This window comes from Gastrolobium bilobum, unplaced genomic scaffold (genome assembly GCF_033153095.1).
Source record: "Gastrolobium bilobum isolate Gb01-03AN ecotype WA unplaced genomic scaffold, APGP_CSIRO_Gbil_v1 utg14995, whole genome shotgun sequence".
Taxonomy (NCBI): domain Eukaryota; kingdom Viridiplantae; phylum Streptophyta; class Magnoliopsida; order Fabales; family Fabaceae; genus Gastrolobium; species Gastrolobium bilobum.
This window is the reverse complement of record NW_026897755.1, coordinates 258968-281921: the sequence shown is the minus strand read 5'-3', so window position 1 is coordinate 281921 and position 22954 is coordinate 258968. Positions and strand designations below refer to the sequence as shown.

Below are 22954 nucleotides of genomic sequence, written 5' to 3'. Positions count from 1 at the left end.
ATATATATATACACACGAGATTTTCTATTTTCTCATATTATTGGAGATAATTATCTCCTACTATAGACACATGATGCGGTGGGACCAACCACCTATTAAAAAAAAAGAAAATGGTGGCATAATTTTTTATGTGAGGATAACATGAGATAATTATCTCATGTAAAATGAGATAATAATTTTCCTATATATATATATATAGGGTAATGATTATCTCCATCCACATGTGAGAAGAAGCTTTTCCTACTGATACATCGACTTGTGTGTCAAATTTGTTTTTATTTTTATTTTATTTTTAAAATGATGGACCCACCATTTTGTTTCAATAGGAGATAAGGTTTTGATTTATGTAAAATAAGAAAAGTTTTCCCCATATATATATATATATATATATGGAAAAATATTTTCTCCTTTTAAAGGAGAAAATTTTTCTTATGTCAGTGACTCATAGTATAAGTGGGGCCTACAAAATAGTGGAGATGAGACCCACTTATGCTATGAGTCACTAATATGAGAAAAAATATCTCCTTTTAAAGAAAAAAATGTTATATATATATATATATATATATATATATATATATATATATATATATAGGAAAATGTTATATTTACAAAAAAAAAAAATCTAACAAACTTACAAACTACACTAAGTATGACTAGTCAGACTTCAATCAAGAGTGTCTGACTAGTCATCCTTAGTGTAGTTTGTAAGAAAAAAAATTTGTAACTAGATTCTTCCCCAAATATATATTCCAATCAAGGTAATTAAAATTAAGATTTTACATAAAATTGAAAGGGGGATAAAAAATCATAAAATATAAAGTTAAAAAATCATAAAAACATAAAAGCATTTGGAATATTGATAAAATCGTTTTGATTAAAAAAATTGTAAAAATATAACATCGTAGTGATAAATCGATATTTTAACTACTGTAATTCTAATTGATACATCGCTTAACGATTAGTTCAATTCATGACGGATTATGAGTAGGGGTATTCATCAACCGTTCAAAATTGATTCAAACCGAAAATCGAAAAACCGAAAATAAAAAAAAAAACTGCAAAATTTAATTGTATTGGATCGATTTTTGGATTGGTTAGTGAAAACCGATCAAATGCAAACCGATCCAATGATTTTCCAACCTTACCGTCTGCCTACTTAGGCCTTTCTCCAATCATAGCCCAAAAACCATATAACAAAATTCTAAATCTAAGGCCCATTAACACATCATGTTGGAGAAAGTGGGTTATGCTTGATCTATGTTATGCCCTTTTTTTTGGTAAGATACATAATATATTTTTATTACATGGGTTATTGTTGTACAACAGCTCCTCTATATGATCAAAATTTTGGTTACATCGTATCTCAGGCAACCATATTATACATTTTTTGTTTGAGGTAAACAATGGTAATTAACCTTTTTGTTGTACAATGCTTATAGATTGCACAATAATCATCGTACAAACTTTACAAAGCCGATATTAGAATAGATATGTTATTTACACACTAATCATCATACAAATCTTAGGCTTTTAAAAAAACTGAAAACCTATACAATCCAAACCAAATAAAATTGGATTGGATCGGATTGGATTTGAAAAAAAATACAAACTGAATTGATGATTACGTGATTAAACCGAAAGGATTTGATCATATGATTTTTGCTTCCAATACCGATACAATCGAGACCGCAAACACCCTTAATTATGAGATTAAGACTTTAAACTCCTCCCAAAGACGATACTAAGAAGGATCGAACACATGCACTCACACACTCACTTAATTTCTTGATGACAACTAAACTACCATCATTTAATACGCATCCTCTTTTTAAAACTTATAAATTCGACATTCTAATTAATGTGCCCCATTTTTCTAAAAAATTTGCAAATTATCTTTTACATGAATCTATTTTTTAATAGTATTATTATCTCTCATGTTATAAGAGATAATTTTATCTCTTACAGACACATACAATATATGAGGCCTATACTATCTTTCTCTTTTTTCTCTTCAAATAATTTCACACGAGTCCCAATATATTTTTATATGTGTACAAGTGATAAAATTATAAAATAGTAATCCCTTTTTCAATTTATCCTATTTAGTCCAGTTGACTCCATTAAATATTAATTAATATCGGGACATTGACCGTACTACCACAAAAATATATATAATATACTAAAATGCCACGCATTTGAAAAAATAAACCAAAGTGTCACGGCACCATAGTCGCTGAGTTATGTAGCGACTATGGAAGATAGCGACTTTGGTGCGACTTTACCATAGTAGCTACCCTATGTAGCTACTTTGGTCTTGTGAGACAATTCAGCCATAGTCGCTACCTATTTCAACTACTTTGGTCCACTGTCTTTAAGTTTAATACTCCAGTAACTATGAAGCACCGACACTTCAAAAACCCTGACGTGTCGTGTCCGACACTTTCCGACACTCCGACACTCCCCGACACTCTAACACACGTTGTAGAGACTCAAAAAGACGTTCAAAAGTTGCGTCGCATTGTGTTTTTAGTTCCAACAATTAGATTTGTTATATTATGATTACCATTTTATTGAGTTTAATATAAATATTTGAGATATTTTATGTTTCTTTGCAAAATTGATGGGTATTATAACTTTAGCTTCATTTTTTTTGTTAAATTATTGAATATTAAATATAATATACACTATATAAATTAAAATATTATTTAATATCAAAACGTGTCCTAACTTGTTGAAATCTAACAATTTTTAGAATTAACATGTCGGAGTGTCGTGTCGTGTCGTGTCTCGTATCGGTATCGGTGCTACATAGTCCACAAATAATAAAGAGAGATGCTGCTAATAAATTACTGAACCCTTTATTTTAAATATTTTATCTATTCTTAAATAAAATTTTAATATCAACATCACTAGTGGATAGTAAACACATGTTATTTAACGGAAATCAAACATAAAATTTTACAATAAGAACTTAAAATGAAAATATCAAAAAAAATTATTAAGTGTTTTATATAAGTAATAACACATCTCTACGGTCATGGTGTACATTAATGAAAAATAAATAAATATTTATTAATGTTTTAAAATATAATTTTTTAATTTTTATATATGTTTTAAATCATTTTTTGTAAAACATTATTTTTTATAAAATATAATGTTTTAATATATAATTTTAAAATACATAATTTTTTAATTTTTATATATGTTTTAACTCATTTTTTATAAAATATTATTAAAACTAATTTATTAACGGCATCGTTTTTTCTTATTTGTGGATTATTAAACTTCATGAATCATGGAAAAGAGAAAGACACTTGACCAAAGTAGTTAAAATAGGTAGCGACTATGGTAGAATTATCCAAAAGAAAACAAGAAAAGTTGGGGACATTGATCGTACTGCCCCTTTTTTTAATATAATATACCTGAATGCCACAGAGTCGATTTTTTTTTCCAAGCTGCCACGACACCATAGTCGCTGAGGTAGTCAGCTACTATGGACGAGACACGTAACTCAAAGTCACTGAGGTAGTTAGCTACTCTGGTTTCCAACCGCTGGGAAAGTGACACATGTCCCATCCATAGTAGCTGACTACCTCAGCGAGGTGCCGTGTTAATTTGGAAATTTTTTTTGACTCTATGTCATTCATGTAGATTATATAAAAAATGAGGCAGTATGGTCAAAGTCTAGAAAAGTTGTCACAAGGCCAAAGTAGCTACATAGGATAGCTACTATGGTAAAGTCGCTAGTTTTGTTAGTTACTTTGGGAAAGAAATGGATAGATGTCACAATTCAACCAAAGTTGCTACATAAGATAGCGACTTTGGCATACTTGGTGCATTTTTTCAAACGTGTGACGTTCTGATATATTATATGTATTTTTGTGGTAGTATAGTCAATGTCCCATTAATATCATCAACAATGAATACTAATTTTTTTTGGTGAGGATAATATTACTATTTAATTGTTAACAGTTACGCATTATGTTAATTATTATTTATGATATTCATTAATATTTAAAGTAGGATGAATGAGTAAAAGGATTCCACGGGTAGTTTGATGTTTTTTTTTAAAAAAAGAGTAAACACCTTTTTTGATCCATGGCAATATCCACGAAATTCTTTTTAGTCCCTGGCAATTAAAAAGGACCAAAATGGTCCCTGAAATTACAAAAAAAGGGCCACATTAGTCCTTCTGTCAACTCCACCGTGACGGCCCAACTAACGGTGCCTATGTGGCACGTTAGTGTGCTGACGCGATCTGGACGCCTGCCACCGTGGAAGAGCAAACAACGACGTTTTCTTCAAAATGGGTTGCAATGTGTCTAATGGATAGGACGACGTCGTTTGCTGTTATGATAATGAACCCCAATAATGAAAAAACCCCAAATTCCTTCAATCGAACCCTAAACTGGAAAAAAAATCCCCCAAATTGATGAGCAAATCCCTAAACAACAATACGCCCCCAAAATGTCTGCACTTTGATTATTGAAACTCGACGACAGTAAAACCCATCAACCGGATTTGGTGGGCGTGGGAGAAGATGAGTGTTTCTTCTGGCATGGGGGGATCAAGTGGGAGTAAATCAATGGGGGGAAGAACAATGACAAGGACCGCCGGTCGGAGGTGCAAATGTGGGAAACAAAGTATTGTCTATACCTCCAAAACTGAGAGGAACCCAAACAAGGCTTTCCTTGGCTGTCATAATTTCAAGGTATGAATTTGTAATCTGCCCTTTTATTGAGTTGGAACACTTGCTAACCGTGGTTTTTTTTTTTTTTGGCAGGAGAAGAAGCTCTATTGTGATTTTTTTAGATGGGTAGATGACATGTGTAATGAACCCATGGAGCTGGAAGAAGCAAGAATTCACACCGTGGAGTTGGATGTTGCTGAAATGAACTTCAAGTTGAAGTATGTGGAGATGATGATGAGAGAGCAAGATATGAAGATTACTGAGCAAGGAATGAAGCTTCATCAGCAGGAAAGAAAACTGAATGATGTATACCTGAAGATGGTGGAGGAGGTAGATAGGATAGACAAAAAAATTAGGACAATTGATAGGTCAGCTAGGGTCTTAGGTGCTTGTGTTGGTGTGATCATGATCTGTATGTTTGTTGTTAGTGTGGTAAAAGTGAAAACAAGTGACCCAAATGTACTTTTCCTTCAGTGAATTGTAATGAGTACTCCTTCCTGTTGTTATACAAATTATGTGTTAGTTCGAATCTGTTTGTGTGTATTATCATATGGCCTATTATAAAAAAGCCTTGAATGTATTCCTCTATATATTATGGCATTATATATTTGTGTATTGGTCAAATGTTGTACTGGATGCTAAGTTTCTTTTAGTATGGACTATTGCATAGTTAGGCATCGATTGAAGGATAAAAGATTGCTACATTGTATCACAAACAGATATAGATTGCTACTGATATAGACGCATAACTCATGACATTGCTGATACAGAAGTTGTATACTGTTATGCATATTTTGTTACTGATTGCAAAACACGAGGACCATTTAGGTCCCTGGCAATGTTACTCAAGGGTCGTTTTGGTCCCTGACAAAGTGCATGGGGCACTTATTGGTCCCTGATTCCAGAATTATAGGACATGAGTTGTTGATGTCCAGATCAACAAAATGCAGCACTCATTTTAAAAAATAGTAGTGCATTACATCAGATACACTTGTTGTCCCTGACTTATATGCTTTTGAATGCAGTCCAGATCAACAAAATAGAAGTGCATGACATCAGAAATGCAGTATGTAGGGGTCCAAATTGGTCCCTGACAATGATTGTCGGGGTCCTAATTGGTCCCTGCAACCAGAAAATTGGGCATGATCTATTTTGCCAGTAACACCGCACAAACCTGCACCAGAATGCAAATATGGAAGCTAAATGACCAACAACAAGCTAACTCAGTTAAAAAACATAAAATGGACATGAACTTATGACATGCATCAACCCTGCCACATAATAGCTGCAACATTCAGCAACCTGCAACATTCATCAACCAGTAACCAGAAAATATGGCCACCACAAACCTGCACAAACCAGTAACTAGAAAATATGGCAGCTAAATGATAAAAACATAAAATGGACATGAAATTATCACATTCATCAACCCTTCCACATAACATGCATGTCCAGAATATAACCAGTTACACATAATTGTCTTCCTAGAACTAGAAACCAGTAGTGTATTACAAATAAAATCCAACTGATAGGAATCAAAAGTGAGGCCTATAAAAACAATATGGCCATGCATCAAAAAAATTACATTATAACTGTATAAGGCCTCCAAAAACACATGGCCAGAATTTACAAAAAAATCACATTATATCCACTCCTTGTCAGTTGGCTCATGCACTACTCCCTTGCTCTTCTTCATCAGCAGCTCATTTTCTTAAGGATGGCCTTGGTGGCCTGAAACCAGGTGTTGTCATGAAGTGCAAAAATTTGCTTCGTGTGCCACTGCTTGCTGCTTTCATTGTCTCTTCAGTCAACACTACATTTGCTTCTTCTGGATTTGAAGGAGGCAGGCTGCCTCCTCTCAAATTGCCTTCATGTGGCTGAGAACTACCAACTACTGAAGGGCCTCCTTGACTTAATGGGATTTCATCTACTGAGTTCGAGTCAATCCTCACAGATTATGGTCTTGCTTGGCTTTTATCTGTTTTGGAAGTTGGTGGCCCGTTACAACTTTTTGCATAGTGTCCAGTCTGACCACATTTAGTACACTTGGCTGCATATGTCCTTTTGACTTTCTTTGTACTGCTCCCTTGGTCTTCAGATGGGTCCTTCTTCCTATGTTTCTTGGGACGCCCAAATGGCCTTTTAAGTTTTTGAGGAAGAGGTTTGGGTTCATCAGATGCAGGCCAATACTTGTCCGAATTAACTGGGTTTAAGGTGTGCGCATATGTGGCATGCAATGCATCCACTGTAAGCCATTGATAGACATAGTTCTCAGCTGCTTCGTTTTTTTGACAAATGGCTGCTATAGCATGCTCACATGGCAGTCCAGTCAACTGCCATACATTGCATGCACATGTATGTGTTGTTAAATTTACTCCAACTCCATCACCTCTCCCACTGACCTCATACATATCTTGCTGCAGATTTCCAGTCCAAGTTGGTGTCCATGAATTGCTAAGTACCTTTAACTTATCCAGTTTCTTTTGCTGAGCAGGAGCAATTTTACCTCGAACAGTTCCTAACACCCTCTGATGTGTAGCCATCCTCCTCATAATGTAACATCTCAATTCCTCTAATAGAGTGATTTTTGGTTTTGATCTATACCCAACAATCTTGGCATTCCATACCTCTGCCATGTTGTTTGTGATATTATCACATTTCGGCCAGTGGCTGAAATAAGCTTTCACCCAACTTGAGGGTTAAATGTTATCCAAGTACTTCCATGCAGCCTCATTCTTCCCTTTCAACCGTGCCATTGACTGCTGGAACTATGGGACAGTGGTGCATCTTGAACACTCCCAGACCATGCCTCGAATTGCCTTGTCTTTCCACTGCTCTATGAAGTTCTTCCATACATGCTGCACACAAAAACGATGATATGCACCAGGCATCACCTCTTGCAGTGCTGGAATCAGCCCCTACACACAGACACCAAAAAAACCAAAAAAACCAAGGCTAATGGATCAGATTCAGTGAAGGAAACACAGAGTAAACAAATAAAACCACTAAACAGAGTAAGCAAGTTTAAATGAAATAAGCAAAACAAACCTTCTGTTGGTCAGAAATAAAGTTCCACCCAAACACTACATGAGGGCCAATGTCTTCCTGTAACAGGGTTAAAAACCACTTCCAGTTCTCTTTTGTTTCACTATCAACAACTGCATATGCGATGACATAGAAGCTTTTGTTGGCATACTCCCCAACTGCACTTAACAATTGACCTCCATAATATCCTTTCAAGAAACATCCATCCAGACCAATTAAGGGCTTGCATCCAGCTTTGAACCCTCTCTTGCATGCATCCAGACAAATGTACAACTTAGAAAATATGGGTGAGGCTTGTGGATCAGGTTGTGGAATCACTTGCATTTGACATGTAGACCCTGGATTGCTTCTCAAAAGCTCTCCTAAGTAGTCTCTCATCACTGCCACCCTCGTCCTCATCACTGCCTTCCACAGGTGCAGGTGCAAAAATATCAGGGATAGAAATGCAATGATCAAAATATATTTCTATAAAGTTCCCATTACTTAATGCAGCCTTAACCATCTCCACTATATCAGAGTCCGTACTCAGAGGCCTTAAACCACTGTCTGAATCCATTGCGTTTGGCATGAGCCACAACATCTGATCACATTTCTCATACCCATAACCCTTGAACAGAGTATCAAGGTCACGCAGGTTGACAAAGTCAGCATCCATCTCAGGTAAGTCATCCACTTTGCCATTTGCATAGGTTAGGACCCCTTTATCATCTCTGATTAACACACCCCCATGATGATACCTTATCACTATATATTCATCCATCTGAAAAAAAACATACACCATGGCAGTTACTTCACAACTTCCACAAACCAATCATATTTTAACAACAATTCTAGCCATTTGCATATATAAATCAACACGGGAATGTTAACACACAGGGCTGTAAATTGCAACAAAAAAAATTCACATTTACAATAAATTCACATTTACAATAAATTAATGCTAACATCAGGTCCACAAAGCAATTTTAAAATGCCAATAACCCTATACATCAGACTCAACACTGTCGTGTAACCATACAAGCCAGTAACTTGCAAAAAAATTTCACCTTTATAAATTATGCATGCACTAAAAAATTGGGGACCACAAAGCACTAAAAAATGGCAATAAACTATACAAACCGGGACCATATACATAAAAGGGTATTTTTTTTGTAAACCCTAACCATAATAACACACAATGGAGCGCACATGGGGGACCATATCCAACAAAGAATAGACAACAAGTAGTGAGGGGGACCACAAATATTGAAGAATTTCTAAAAAAACACTTACCTTATTGCATGTAAGAAAACACCAACACTCGAACTTCCCTTAACCACCAGAGAACCAGCCTTTCGACAACCTTCACTGTCCACGCTCGATTGTCTTACCTGCAACCACCGTCTTCGACAACCCTCACCGTTCAACGAAGCTTCGGAGGTCAACAATGGGGTTCCAATAATATGCAAAAACTTAGTGAAATAAAAATGACTCTCTACGGTAACTTCCAGTGTTGGTGCTGAGTTTTGTCAAACATAAAACGACGTCGTGTGGTACTTTGGAAAGCCATGTACCCATTTAGAAGAAAACGTCGTCGTTTGTAGTTCCAACGTGTCAACCGTCCAAGCCGCGTCAGCACACTAACGTGCCACATGGGCACTGTCATGGACTAACGTGGCCCCTTTTTTTGTAATTTCAAGGACCATTTTGGTCCTTTTTAATTGCCAGGGACTAAAAATGATTTCGTGGATATTGTCAGGAACCAAAAAGGGTGTTTACTCTTAAAAAAAATTTCTACGAAAAAATCTGGATCCAATCGGAAAAGCAAGTGTTCTATTTTTCCATGAATTAGAATTTTGTAGAAAAAAGCGTTTTTGGATTCTCTTTTTTCAAGCTAAAAACTATTTATAAGATAAAGCTAAAGAAGAGAGTTAAAAAAAAGCTAAAAATTATTTAGTAATTACATAGAATTTTTAGCTTAAAAATTAATTAAAGTCACATATTTTCAGAAAACTATCTTTTTCTCTATTTTATAGCTTCATTTAAAAAAAAAAAACAATTCAAGAAAAGCAAATAAGATTTAAAAAAAAGCTCGTCCTAAGAGCTTTTAGCTTCTTCTTTTTCGTTATAAAAAAAAAGCTTCTCATTATAATAGCTTTTCTCAAAACATTTTTGGGCTAACTTATGCTTATAATTAATTTCTAACAATAAAAAAAGAGAGGATCCAAACAGGAAATAAGGATAGAAAGACTTAGTATTATATTATGAATTTGGTTCCTCTCATGTAAAAAAGTGAATGTGATAAAATAAGTAGTTGTTATTAAATAACATGATATGTGAAAAAGTGATCATGTTATTTGATCACAACCACTTATTTAAAATCATACACTTTTCTCTCATGTCATCATCAATAATTGATTGTAATTGAGTAATATGACCAGAGAGGATCCAAATCCATATAGCTCTTTGATAATATTTAAAGGAACTCCTTTATCAGGAGAGTTGTTTTCTTATGTCAGTGAGAGTTTGTTTTACGTGCAATATTTTTTTTTATTTTTATTTTTTGTTTATGGTGGGATCCATTAAATTATGTGTGCATAGGAGATTTTCTAACCTCATGTTAAATAAGAGATGTAAAGCCCATATTTAAATGGTACATAAATTATTTTTAAGTGTACAATACTAACAACAACCTTAATATTTAATTTGGGCCTGAAAGAAGGAAATACGTATAAAAGACTTACTGATATGCAAATATTGAAATTGGGCCTGAACAAAGAATATATATTTTTCATAGTCTTTAAAAGGTGATTTATTTGTTAACTTTTTTAATCATCTAGCCAAACAGAGGACATCAAAATTCCTTAAAAGGTATTTTATTTGAAAAAGGGAAATTTATTTGATTTTTTTCCAATATAAAATTTATTAAATATTCGTACACCTTTATTTTAAAAAAAGTTAACTAAGTAAATGTTTAAAGAATGAGGATATTCTAACTACTAAAAATTCTTACTACTAGCTTATTACTTATCATATCACCATTGGATCAAAGAGAGAGAATGTTAAAAAAATTTTGAAGTGAGAGAAAATGTTAATCTAATGGTAATTAGATAAGTAATAAGTTGATAGTGAAAAATTTAAATAGTAAAAATATCCCTCCTTATGTTTAAATTATTTTATTTGTTAAAATTATGTTTTGTTTTTTTTTTCAAAAATATTTCTATGGGTAATATTTTTTTTATATTCCATAAGAAAAATATTATCTTTACACTCACATTTTTCAAATGGATCCTAATTTTTTTTTTCTTACCTACAACTATTTTCTTTCTTCTATTTATTGTTTGAGTAAAAAATAATATTTCTTATGTAAAATAAGAAAAGTATTACCCTACTTTTATTAATAAAAACATGTTTAACAAATTTGACAGTAATAAAAAGGTATATATCTACTCTTTTAAAGAAAAATAGAAAATTGTTTCAATATATTTACGAAAATTTAAGATTATTAAAATCTGAGTAACATTTTTTTAAAGAAAAACTTATATAGCAAAGATATTTGTTTTCTCATAATTTATAAGGGTTTTATTAGTGTTATGTTACATGATTTAAGTGTTGTTTTCAACCCACACAAAAAAAATGGAGAGAGAAAGTGAAATAATGAAAGAGAAAGAAAAACATGTGGACAGACCCCACCTCTTTAATGTGTGTGTAGAAAAATGACGTTATATCATGTTACATGATAAACATAAAACTCAATTTATAATAGAGTTTCTCTTTATAAACAATAAGTAATAGGTCCCACCACTTATTAAAAAAATAAAAAATAAAAAAAATAACACAAATTTTGATATCTCACGTAAAAACAATGTCCAATAACATTAGAAAATAATTTCCCTTTTATCATATCACACCTTTCATCATTTGGCGACTGAACTACAGCAAGACACATAAAAACCTTAAGTGTTGAGGTGCAAGAGATTCAAATCCGTAAAATATGCATTATTCTTTTGTGTGTAGAAAAGCACATTACAAGTTTATCTTTTCAAACCCGTGCCAATTTGGTAATTGAAGATTAAAAAAGAACACAGGCTTATCCGAAACGGACTGGTATTTAAAAAATAAAATGAAAAATATCAGCACATAAAGAAAACGCAATGCTCATAAACTTTAGATTTCAAAAGTGATAATAAAAAAAATTGAAAATCATAATCTGAATAAATCGATTAATTTCCACATCAAATCAGGTCACAAAAAACGAAGAAAAGAAATTTAACAAGAAAATAAAATGACAATGTTCAACATGGAACATAAAATGTGGGTCGCAACCAGGCCCTCAAATCAATTCAAGCGATCAGAGAGAGCAGACATGTTGACCCAAGGGAATCAATTTCCGTGCACACAACCATGCTTCCTTCATTATGCAATCCAGAGCATCGGCTTATTGTGCACGGGTTCAAATCTGATACTTCAAAATAAGATTGATAAATTAAAAGAGAGAAAGAACAGAGAAACGTTAATTTCGAAACCTAAGAGAACATGGAACTGCTAGATCAAACACCAAAAAACCTATGAGAACAGCATATGCTTTACGAAGCAAACATAGCGGCAGCTATGTTCTCTGAACTCCGAAGTGACGAGGTTTGAGGCACTATTTATAAAATATAGCAGTTAGGGTTTCTGCCCTCGTTGTCCATTTTGTGGGCTTATTCTAAGTTTGGTTTGAAACCTTCAGAGCTTGGCCCAAAGTATATTCTGGGTAAACGTTTGTTGTGGATCAACTAAAAAAATCTTTGATTGAGTGAAGATTTGGACGTTGTATTTTATTTAAAATACGAGATATGATAATCTTACTATCGTTTCACTATTATCTTAATCATCGTTGGATTAGAAAAAAAGTTGAATTAAGAAAGAGAAGAAAAAAAAAAACAACAACTGTTGAATCTAATAGTAATTAAAATGGTAGTAGAAAAAATTAATATTAAGAATATCCTATCTCATAAAATATTATATTTACTTTGTTTTTTCCTATCTATTATACCTATTTCTATCTAACAGAAAGAGAGAGAATATGAAATTCAATAAAGATTATAATCTAACTGTATATATAAAAATGGATAGAATAGACATATTTAAAGATGTGAACTGTGACAAAGATTTTTTAGTTTAAAAAATTACTATGTGATCTACTAGAAAAGAAATTACCGTGTGAATAATGCAAAATTAAAAATGATTTAGTTCCATATTAGTGCATATATAATAGTAAATCTTAAAAATTTCATATTCACAGTAGAATAATAGTGAAAAAATATTTTAAAAAACATGTCATTTAAAGGCTGGTGACTAGGGGTGTAAATGAGTTACGTCGGTCTACATGGACTTATGATCTAGCCTATATTAAATCAGACTTGACTTATTACAAATAGTCAAATAGAACAAGTATAGACTTTTAGAAAAACCTATTTAGAAAATAGGCCATAGGTTTTTTTGTACATGTCGGACCTAAAAGCTTACGTGACGGCCTATATCATATTATCTATTTTAAATATAAAATTATTATTTTAATAATTTTAAATAATAAAGTAATATTAATTTAATATTTTTTTATTATTGAATTTTAATAGACTTAAACAGACTAACAGACCAATATCAAGAATTTTATTTTTTAAATATAGGTAAGACCAGACATGTAATTTGTAGCGCAGGCTAATAGGTCAGGCGATCCATAAGAATTTGTACATAGGCTGGTGACTGAGGTTTTAATCATCGAGTTGTCGTAACTGAACATTTATATAGTTAATTTTTTTTCAATATATTTTGTTTGAAAATGATTTTTGTGTATGATTTAATTCTAATTACTAACCTTTAAATGGGGAAAAACTATTGAACACTATATATTTTCAAGTATTTTGTAGTTAGTATCACATAAAAAAGAAGAAGAAGAAAGATTTACTGTTTTATTAGGAAGCAAATTACATCATACATGAATTTAAAGGCAATATTAAAGTAATCCGTAGTACACATGGAATAAAAGCTCTGAACAGTGAACACATGTGAAAAGAAAATGCAAATACATACTAGCATTCTAATATACGAGTGTAATTTTGATACTCTTTCGGTGTAAAATAATTTATACTGTCACCCAATATTAAATTATCACATTATTTATGAAGTTTAACACTATATATGATGTTAAATTCATTAAAGAATGTAACAATACATCATTAGTTGACAATATATTTTTTAACACTCACATTGCATACAAATCAAATTCATATTATATTATATATTTCTTTAATTTTAAGCATTATTATTCTCCATAAAGCACACAATTTGCTTCCCAAGTTCTGAAGCATTTCGCAGCAAACTCTACTCAAGTCCATGTCTCTGTTTATATTGCAGGGCAAAGCCATAGATCTTGTGAGGGTGAGGGAGTGACTTGGCTACACTCTCTTTTTCCATGCACCTCTTGGCCCAAGCCACAAGCTTTGGACACTCTTCCTCTATGCTTAGTTTCCCACATGTCTCGTACGTGTAAAACCAGCTTGTGAATGGAACAAGAGCCACATCCACAAACCCAAAATCCTCACCACCAAAATATTTCTTGTCTCCAAGCTCATCTTCCAGGATCTTCAAGCATTCTATAAATTGCTTCTTGCCCTCTTCTTGTTCTTTACCCTTCCCCATCCATACCTTCTTTCCAATACTGTATACCTACATCAAGAACAACCAATCAATTAAAAATTTAAAACGCTAAATATATGTTAAATTATTTATATACCGGTATAAAAATAATTTTTTTTTATATTTATTGATACACTTCTATTTCAACAATTTGCATAATTAAAAATATTGAAGCCGTTAAATATATATAAAATCAATAACAAAATTAAAAATGTAACTTATATACACTGTAAAATAATTTGACCATATATATATAAAAGGAATGAACTTACACTAACATAAAAATAAAAACTTGTACACAATTTATTAATTATTACTTACACCTTAAATAGCTAGATATAAATAAAATCAATACTTAATAATTATGTGGCATATAACTTACATTTTTGTTAATGTAATCGCCCCAAAACCTGGCTTGGGATCGCTTGTAAGGGTCCGAAGGCAGCAGAGAAGGTTTGTGGTTCCAAGCCTCATCAATATACTCAACGATGTTGAGTGATTCACATATGGGTTTTCCATTATGAATCAAAACCGGGATCATTTTATGAACCGGGTTCATCTCTAAAAGCAGAGAACTTTTAGCTTGAAAGTCTTCTTGCTTGCACTCATGTGAAACGCCCTTTTCTGCCAAAGCGATTTTCACCCTCATTCCATAAGAGCTTGGCCAGAAATCCAATAGAACAACATTGTCCTCTGCCATTTTCCTTTAGACAGTTTGTAGCTTGCTTAGATTGATTTTTATCTGAGACTGGGATTTTTTAGATGATTTAGATCTTTGTGAGTTTGGGGTATTTATACTTGTACATTACTTGTCTGCCAAATAATGAAACGTGTGGAAGGCTTACCAAAGATGGTGTCATTGCTCATGTTGGACTTGAGAACCATCTTTGTTGTGGTCCTTGTTCGATCAACTTTTTTATTTTCTATTGTGATTGTAGAGTGGTCGCTATATAAAAATTTTATAATATTTAATTCTTCTATTGTGGAATTAGAGCACGCATGGTTTATCTTTGGGTGCATTACTATAACCGCTCAGAATGTGAAAGGAACAAACTCAGATATATTTGGCATATTTTAATAGAAATCAAATTTGACACGGGATGTCTTATTGGAAGAGGAAGCTATGTAGACAAAGTTAATTGTATTATCAATAGCTAGACATGCATGGTGTATCCTAAAACAGAAATTCAGATCTCGAGCTCTTTCTTTTTTTAGGGATTGAATCTTTTACTCCCTAGTGCCCACGCCTCCTTCCAATGACGTGTGATTTTATTTTCTTAATTGGTGAAAGGGTTTTATCATGTCACATTGTCCCGAACACTTAACTTCAAATTATTTTAGCTTTTGTTTTGTTTCTTTTGTATTTTTTTTTTAAGTTTCAATTACGAGACACTCTCTCATGGAAAATATTATCTGATTAGTCTAATAATTATTGGGCTGGGCTAGATTACACACTATTAATGTAGAGGATGTTGATGAAAAGAAGGCTATTGATGAAGAGAACACTTGCCGAGATGATGAGCGGTAGGCGAGATTGTAACGTCTGGCAACTTGCAAGGATTAACGACTGTCCCCACACACTAACATGAGACTTTTCAGCGTGCTTTGTCCTCACTCGCACACTTCCCGGGAAAACTTCCCAAGAGGTCACTCATCCCTGAATTGCTCCAAGTCAAGCACGCTTAACTATGGAGTTCTTCCGTTTCGGGCTACCGAAAAGAAGATGCATCTTGTTAGTATAGGTAGTACCAATTAATTCTTATAAGTCATTCCCAACTGTACCGTCCCATACCAGCACAATCTCTGGAATCCCTCTCTTTCGGGTGTTGATTCGATTCATTCATGTACCCCCGTTCCTAGAAGCCTGCCAGGAGCCGCTCTTTGTCCATCCCCTTTCGCACCGGCGATCACTCCCCGCCCTCGTCAGCGTCCGGTGTAAGAACCTGCGCCGTTAATTAAGGTATTTAATTAATTAATTATGTGAAAATAGGAAATGATTCCATAATTGACCCTAATAATTATTAAGAAGCTTTAATAATTATGGTAAGTGATTAAGAATGCTGAAAGTCGCTTTTCGGAAGAAAAGTGCAGATACCGGTTCTGCTAGTCGGTATAAATGCGTACCGAAAAAGTATCCCGGAAAATTAATGTAAGTGCATGATAATTACTAGAATAATATATAGGACTTGTAAAACGATTTTCAAGTCAAAATAATGAGAAATGATGCCAGAAACTGATACTGGCTATGAAAAATGCGTACCGGAAATGTGCTCAGAAAAATATAATAAAAATATGAAAATTCTTGTAAAATTGAGTAGGTTATGAATCCAGAGTTTGAGATTAAAATGCTAAGCGTAGCAATTAAAGCTAATATTGTGTGTTTTAACCCTTAAGTGACCTATAAACACAATAGTTGGGCACAAAACCCTAGGTGTGTTTTTTTGAAAGAATCTCAGCGGCTGAGTGTGGCTTCTCTTTTGAGTTTCTTGGAGTCCCAGCCTTCTTCTCTAAAGTTTCTATTTTTTTTTCTTCCTCTCTTCCATTGAAACACCACCCATCCATTAAAGCTTTAGTTGTGCTGAAGGAGAACCCTTTGTTGAAGATTTGGGTGCATTCTAAACCTCTCAAGTTTTCATTTTTCTGTTCTAAAAAGAACCAAGGTAAACTTAATTATCCCTTTGTAAATCCACAATTTTGGGTATAATCTTTGTTGTATGTTACTGTTGATTGAGGAACCATGTTAAAATTAAAAGTGATTAGGATACTGTGCGCTGCCTTCTTCTTTACATGGTCATTTATTTTGTCACTTTGTATCTGTTGATTTTATTGGTTTGCGTGATTTTCAAATGAAAATTCAACGCTTTTATACATGATTTTGGCCACTGTGTGTCTATGAATTCGGTCACTTTATGCTGTTGGCCGGTGGCATTTTTGACTTGTGCGAATTTGAGTTTGCTTTTAGTTGAGGCCTCTGCTATTCATGATGACTTTAGTATGTATTTAGTAATTGTTAGATTTTTATAATTAAGATTTAAACATCTACAACATATAACTTGCAACTAATAAAATATTTAACGTTATACATATATATGTATTGTTCCCAGGGCTCACATGTATTGTTCCCAAGATATTTATCAAACTTGCATTAAACAAAATTTTACAGAGGGATACTATTCACAAATGTAACAATTATAAGGTTCTGGAATTCTTTGAATCATGGATGATTGAAAAATTTCGCATTCCTGCGTTTTATAACTGCTACGGCACTTTATTATCAGAATTCGAATTACTATGGCTATTTTATCTGAAACTTCCCAGTTCCAGATTTTAATCTTTAGAAGGATCTTTTCCCAAAGTCTTCTAAATCTTTAAAAATTGTATCAAAGACCTCCTTGGGTTATCCCTAACCTCAAGGGTTCAATTAACAAGGAACATAACCTGATTTCCCAATCATAGCTATGCTAAATATATTCAAGATCCATTCCCATGGTGTTCTTGAACTTAAAATCAAAATCTTGTTAATCAAATGAAACTAAAGCAAACCATCACAGTATTCAGAAAAATAAAAGATCACCCAATCATCGTGAATCCCAGAAAAAGAAACTTAGAAATTCATATTAACAAATGAAAATTGCAATATCTGAACTGAAATTAACATGCATTACAAAATATAAAGAAAATAGATCTCAAGTAGAAATACAGACCAGTATTCCAGAATTACAATGTTCAGAAAATGGAAAGCTTAGAAAAGGAAAATGAAGAACCAAAGCTTGCATGTAGTTGAGTCTTGGATCCCACCAAGAAAGAAGTTTCACTCTTGCTCTTGATGAGAGAACTTGAAGAACAGAAAGAACACTTAACAAAAGTTCAAGAATCTAAAAGTGAAGTATGAAAAACAAAAAAAATGAAAATCCTCTCTCTCAGATCCTAATGACTCAGACTTCTATTTAACGAAAAAAAACTAAAGAGCTCCCCAAAATGCATTGCTGTCCTTCAGATTCTATTGGCATCCTATGGTTTAGATCTCTTTCAACTCAGCCAATTGTTCACATGCTCTTAATTCCTGCAATGTAGTGGTAAAAACAGTAAGTAGATTTATCTAAATCTCATCTTTTTTTACTTTTACCTTCGTGGGATGATTTCCCTACCTTTTGGGTCTTTCACCTGCTTTATTAATTCTTTCACAGCCCAATAGGAAGTAAAAAATTCAATTTTCTTTTTCTTTTTTTAATAACTCAGCGTGCAAAATTAATCAACACAGCATGTATACTCTGTATACCCCACCCCAAACTTAAAAGGAAGTTGTGTCCTCACAGCAAACAAAACAGGTCACAGATCACACAACCAACCAATATGTTATTCAGTGAAAAATTCTAAACATGTCAGCACAATGTACATCAATTAAACAGATGTTATATATATACAAAAATGTGAAGATGAAACCTGCGAGACCATGAATATGGTCTTCCTAAGTGGCCATGACTGAGGCTGATTGAGTGGAGTCCTCGGTTAGCAAAGATCATGCTTCCTGAAATGTTTCCTCGGTAGCCGTGAATGGCATGTTGGATGCAGCTCTGTCGCTGTCGGTGAACTCATAAAGATGGTGTATATTGACCGAACATGCTCCAACTGAACTGCTAGCTCTGACCATGCAGCAACTTCGAGATGAGTTTTTGGTCTTGATAGCAAACCGGCGGCGAGTAGGCTCAGTGGGTTTCACAAATTCAGACCGAACACAATGGGTTGGAGTGCACAAAGATGGTGAGCAGTGACAAGTGTGATGGAAATCAAAAGGAAAAAAAAAGGTTTCGGTCAAGCTTCAAGAGGATCACGATTTGGATGTGCAGCCTGTGAAGGAAACTTTGGTTCTGGAAATCGGAGACGAGAGTAGGGCATATAAGAGTGGTGAGGTGTTTTGAGAGGAAATGAAAGGTTTTACCTCTCTTTTTTTTATTTGGTAAAGTGGTTCAATTCAGTAAAGTGGTCCAATTCAGAAATACAGTTAATGGTCACGTCACAAGAGCAGGCCTAGTAACATCCTAATAAGCTTTATTTGGGTGCCATTAATGGCTGAGCAGTGAGGACCATCTCAGACTTACTCTGGAATTGTTAAAACATCACAGTGGTCATCAATCATCACTTCTCTGTTCCAATTCGGTAACATTTTTTTTATAGAATAGATGGGAAGGAGGGAAGAGATAAAAGAGAAAAAATTTATGAACATTGTTAGATCCCCAAAGTTGTTGAGCAACCACAGAACACTTGCAAGTTCAAGATTGGGTCTTTTAATAACAATAAATATTTGGTCCAACTAACATGATACTTGAATCAGCCCATTTTTGCTACTGTAAAATTTGAGGAGGCCCAATAATTTCTTATGTCTAAATATGCAATCAAAATGTGCATTAAAATTTTTATAAGCCCGGCTCAATTATTAAGCATTCATCAATTTTTTTTTTACCAATACCACAATAGGGTTATTATTTTTATCACATCTTACGGGCTCATTGGATACTCTTGACAGGAAGAGTGGGAGTCAAATGGGCTAACAAACATAACATTATTCTCCCCCCCAAATGAAAGCATTCCTCACTCAATACCTTGAACTAACAGACATATCAAACACATCTAATACATTGGGCAGAAACTCGCTGAGTTTGCCACAAAATCATCTCTACCTCACATCTCACTTATATATTCAACAGGTCATTTGCTCAAAAAGTCAACTTAGAATATATTGGTTCCACTCACACTATTCCCCACTGCTTTATCAACCTCATTGTTAGGCTTAGCAAGTAATCACCCATAGTATAAGGAGAATAATACCTAGTTCTGCCTACCCATTGTGCTACCCCAAACTTAAGAGGTTTGTCTATATTCTCTGCACTCAATCAGCACTTCAAAGTTTCCTTATTATATCAGACTTGTAGAACCAATCCACTTTAACATTACTCAGTCTCACCTCTTATCAAATCAAAGTTCGTATTTTGTTTTTAATTTTCTTTTATGGACAACAACATGACTTGGTTTTTAACAAAACAAAAGAGAAACCTACGTAATGTCTATAAAAGAAAGAAATTTACTATTAGTAAAACCTACTCAGAAAATTAAACTAAACTTGACAGCTTTCACATACTAAACTAACCTACGTACTAACTACACAAGCACACTATCTAACTAATCAATTAAACTCCTTTTTTATTTCATCCAGCATCTAATAAAGAAATAAAAGTCTTCTCTTTATTTACATAGTTTCTCCAGTAATGCTTTACCCATTGAATCTTGCATGAAAACAATTTAATTCTTATCTTGAAATTTAGAACAATTTGTCTTGTATCCAACCAATTGATTATTTTCTTTTGAATCAAATCTTTCAAGAGTGGGTTGGCTGGTTTAAACTCTATATGATTGAAGTTGCATTCTCCAAAGTTCGTATTTTTACTATTTAAAAACACATGATCATTAATCAGATGATCCCAAACAGAAATAGCAGAACAATTATTAGAATCCTTATCCATGACTTTCAAGACATTAAAAGTCATATTTTCCTTATTAATTCCCATGGTTAATTCTCCTGTTTTAAATTCAATTATAGCATCCTCTTTAACTAAGAATGGCATATCCAACATAATAGGCACATCCTTTTTAGCTTCAAAATCAACTATTATAAAATATGCTGGAAAAGTAAACCTATAAATTTTTACTAATTTGTTCTCTATTTTTCCACCATGGTATGCAAGTGACCTATCTGCTAATGCACATGGAATTTTAAAAGAACCTGGATTTTCCAGCTTGGATGGGAAATTGTTGGAGAGATAGTGCTCTTGTTGCTGCTTTTGGAGACCTTGAGGAGATGGGAGCAATCTTGCCCTTGATAAAGGTTGAGGAGCCTCAATGTTGTGCATAGGCTTGTCTAATCCATTTGATTTCAATGCTGCCCTTAATGGTTCAGTAGTGCTTTCCTCTTCTTTTTCTTCTTCTTGATGTGAAGTTTGAATGGTTGATGGTTCGGTTGAAGGTGCATCTTCCTCTTGTTGCCCTTCTTTCTCCATTAATTTTCTCACAGTAGATGGCCTTATAACAGGCTCAAGTTGATCAACTTCTCTGTCATTCCTCAATTTGAGGGTCTTACTAGCTTCCATTCCTTCCACTCGTAGTATCTGAGTGTCATTTGGTAGTGCCTCCAAAGGTCTGCTACTAAGGGCAGAAACAAGCTGCCCCATTTGTGTCTCAAGGCTCTTCAAGATAGCTCCATGACTTTGAAGCATAGCTTCATGATTTTGTAGCATCTGATTCATCCACTGCTCATTTGGAGGTTGAGCTTCTGCAGCAGGTTGTTCTAGCTGTTCAGCAAAAGGAGGATGCACAAAATAAGGTGAGTAAGGTTCATCCGGTTCAAATGACTGATGCCATCCATGATAAGGCTGCTGGTATTGGTAATTTTGGCCTTGATTTTGGGCAAAATTACATGCTTGGTTCTGCCATCCTTGCTGATCAAATTGGGTGTGGTTGATATAATTGTAGTTGAAGTCTCCCACATAAAGAACAAATGTTGGGTTGCTTGGGCATTCTTCAAAGGCATGGGCACCATAACAAAGTGAGCATATAGGTGCTATAGCAACTATTGGAGTAGGTGCTGGTTGCTTGGATTCTTCCATAACCATGACCAAATCCTTCATTGTGTTATGCAAAGCTACTAGTTGAGCTGCCAATGCCATTGTGCTTCTCCTGTTGAGTGCTTAACAACCAAACTTTTTTTTTATTAGATTTGGCAGAATGCTAAGTGTATCAATCTGTTTTCACAGTAAAACATTATTGATCTGCAAAATCTTCAAAGAAATGTAAGTTCAAGAAAAAATAAAAAATAAAAATGAAAGAAAACAAATTCAAGAACTAAAAGACAGAATTTTAAAAAGAAACTAAATCAAACACCGTTCCCCGGCAACGGCGCCATTTTGTTGGGTAGTATTTTTCTCAAATGAAAGAGTTATCGTTCTCAGGGAACGGTTTGTTTAGTTTTCTTTTTTAATTCCTATTTCTAATTTCTTGAATTTAAGTAATCAATCTTTTAAAACTAAGAAAAGACTAAATCAAACAAGATATTTATCAAACTTGCATTAAACAAAATTTTTCAGAGGGATATCTATTCACAAATGTATCAATTATAAGGTTATGGAATTCTTTGAATCATGGATGAAGGAAAAATTTCGCATTCCTGCGTTTTATAACTGCTACGGCACTTTAGTATCAGAATTCGAATTACTATGGCTATTTTATCTGAAACTTCCCAGTTCCAGATTTTAATCTTTAGAAGGATCTTTTCCCAAAGTCTTCTAAATCTTTAAAAATTGTATCAAAGACCTCCTTGGGTTATCCCTAACCTCAAGGGTTCAATTAACAAGGAACATAACCTGATTTCCCAATCATAGCTATGCTAAATATATTCAAGATCCATTCCCATGGTGTTCTTGAACTTAAAATCAAAATCTTGTTAATCAAATGAAACTAAAGCAAACCATCACAGTATTCAGAAAAATAAAAGATCACCCAATCATCGTG

At 33.7% G+C, this 22954-nt stretch overlaps 2 protein-coding genes and 1 non-coding gene across 3 annotated transcripts; all 3 read right to left on the bottom strand.

Moving 5' to 3' along the window:
• Window positions 1-6645: 6645 nt before the first annotated feature.
• On the bottom strand, window positions 6646-7326 carry LOC133309936 (uncharacterized). Its single transcript, XM_061510794.1, has one exon. It carries the CDS (start codon window positions 7324-7326, stop codon window positions 6646-6648), a length of 681 nt encoding a protein of 226 aa, XP_061366778.1.
• Window positions 7327-12024: 4698 nt separating this feature from the next.
• LOC133309950 (small nucleolar RNA snoR100) lies at window positions 12025-12133 on the bottom strand. Its single transcript, XR_009751381.1, has one exon. It is a non-coding gene; the product is annotated as a small nucleolar RNA snoR100 (small nucleolar RNA).
• A 1947-nt stretch (window positions 12134-14080) lies between these two features.
• Window positions 14081-15095, bottom strand: LOC133309942 (probable glutathione S-transferase parA). Its single transcript, XM_061510804.1, has 2 exons — window positions 14778-15095; window positions 14081-14425 (listed from the first exon to the last, which is right to left on the bottom strand). Exons 1-2 carry the CDS (start codon window positions 15093-15095, stop codon window positions 14081-14083), a joined length of 663 nt encoding a protein of 220 aa, XP_061366788.1.
• Between the last annotated feature and the right edge of the window lie 7859 nt (window positions 15096-22954).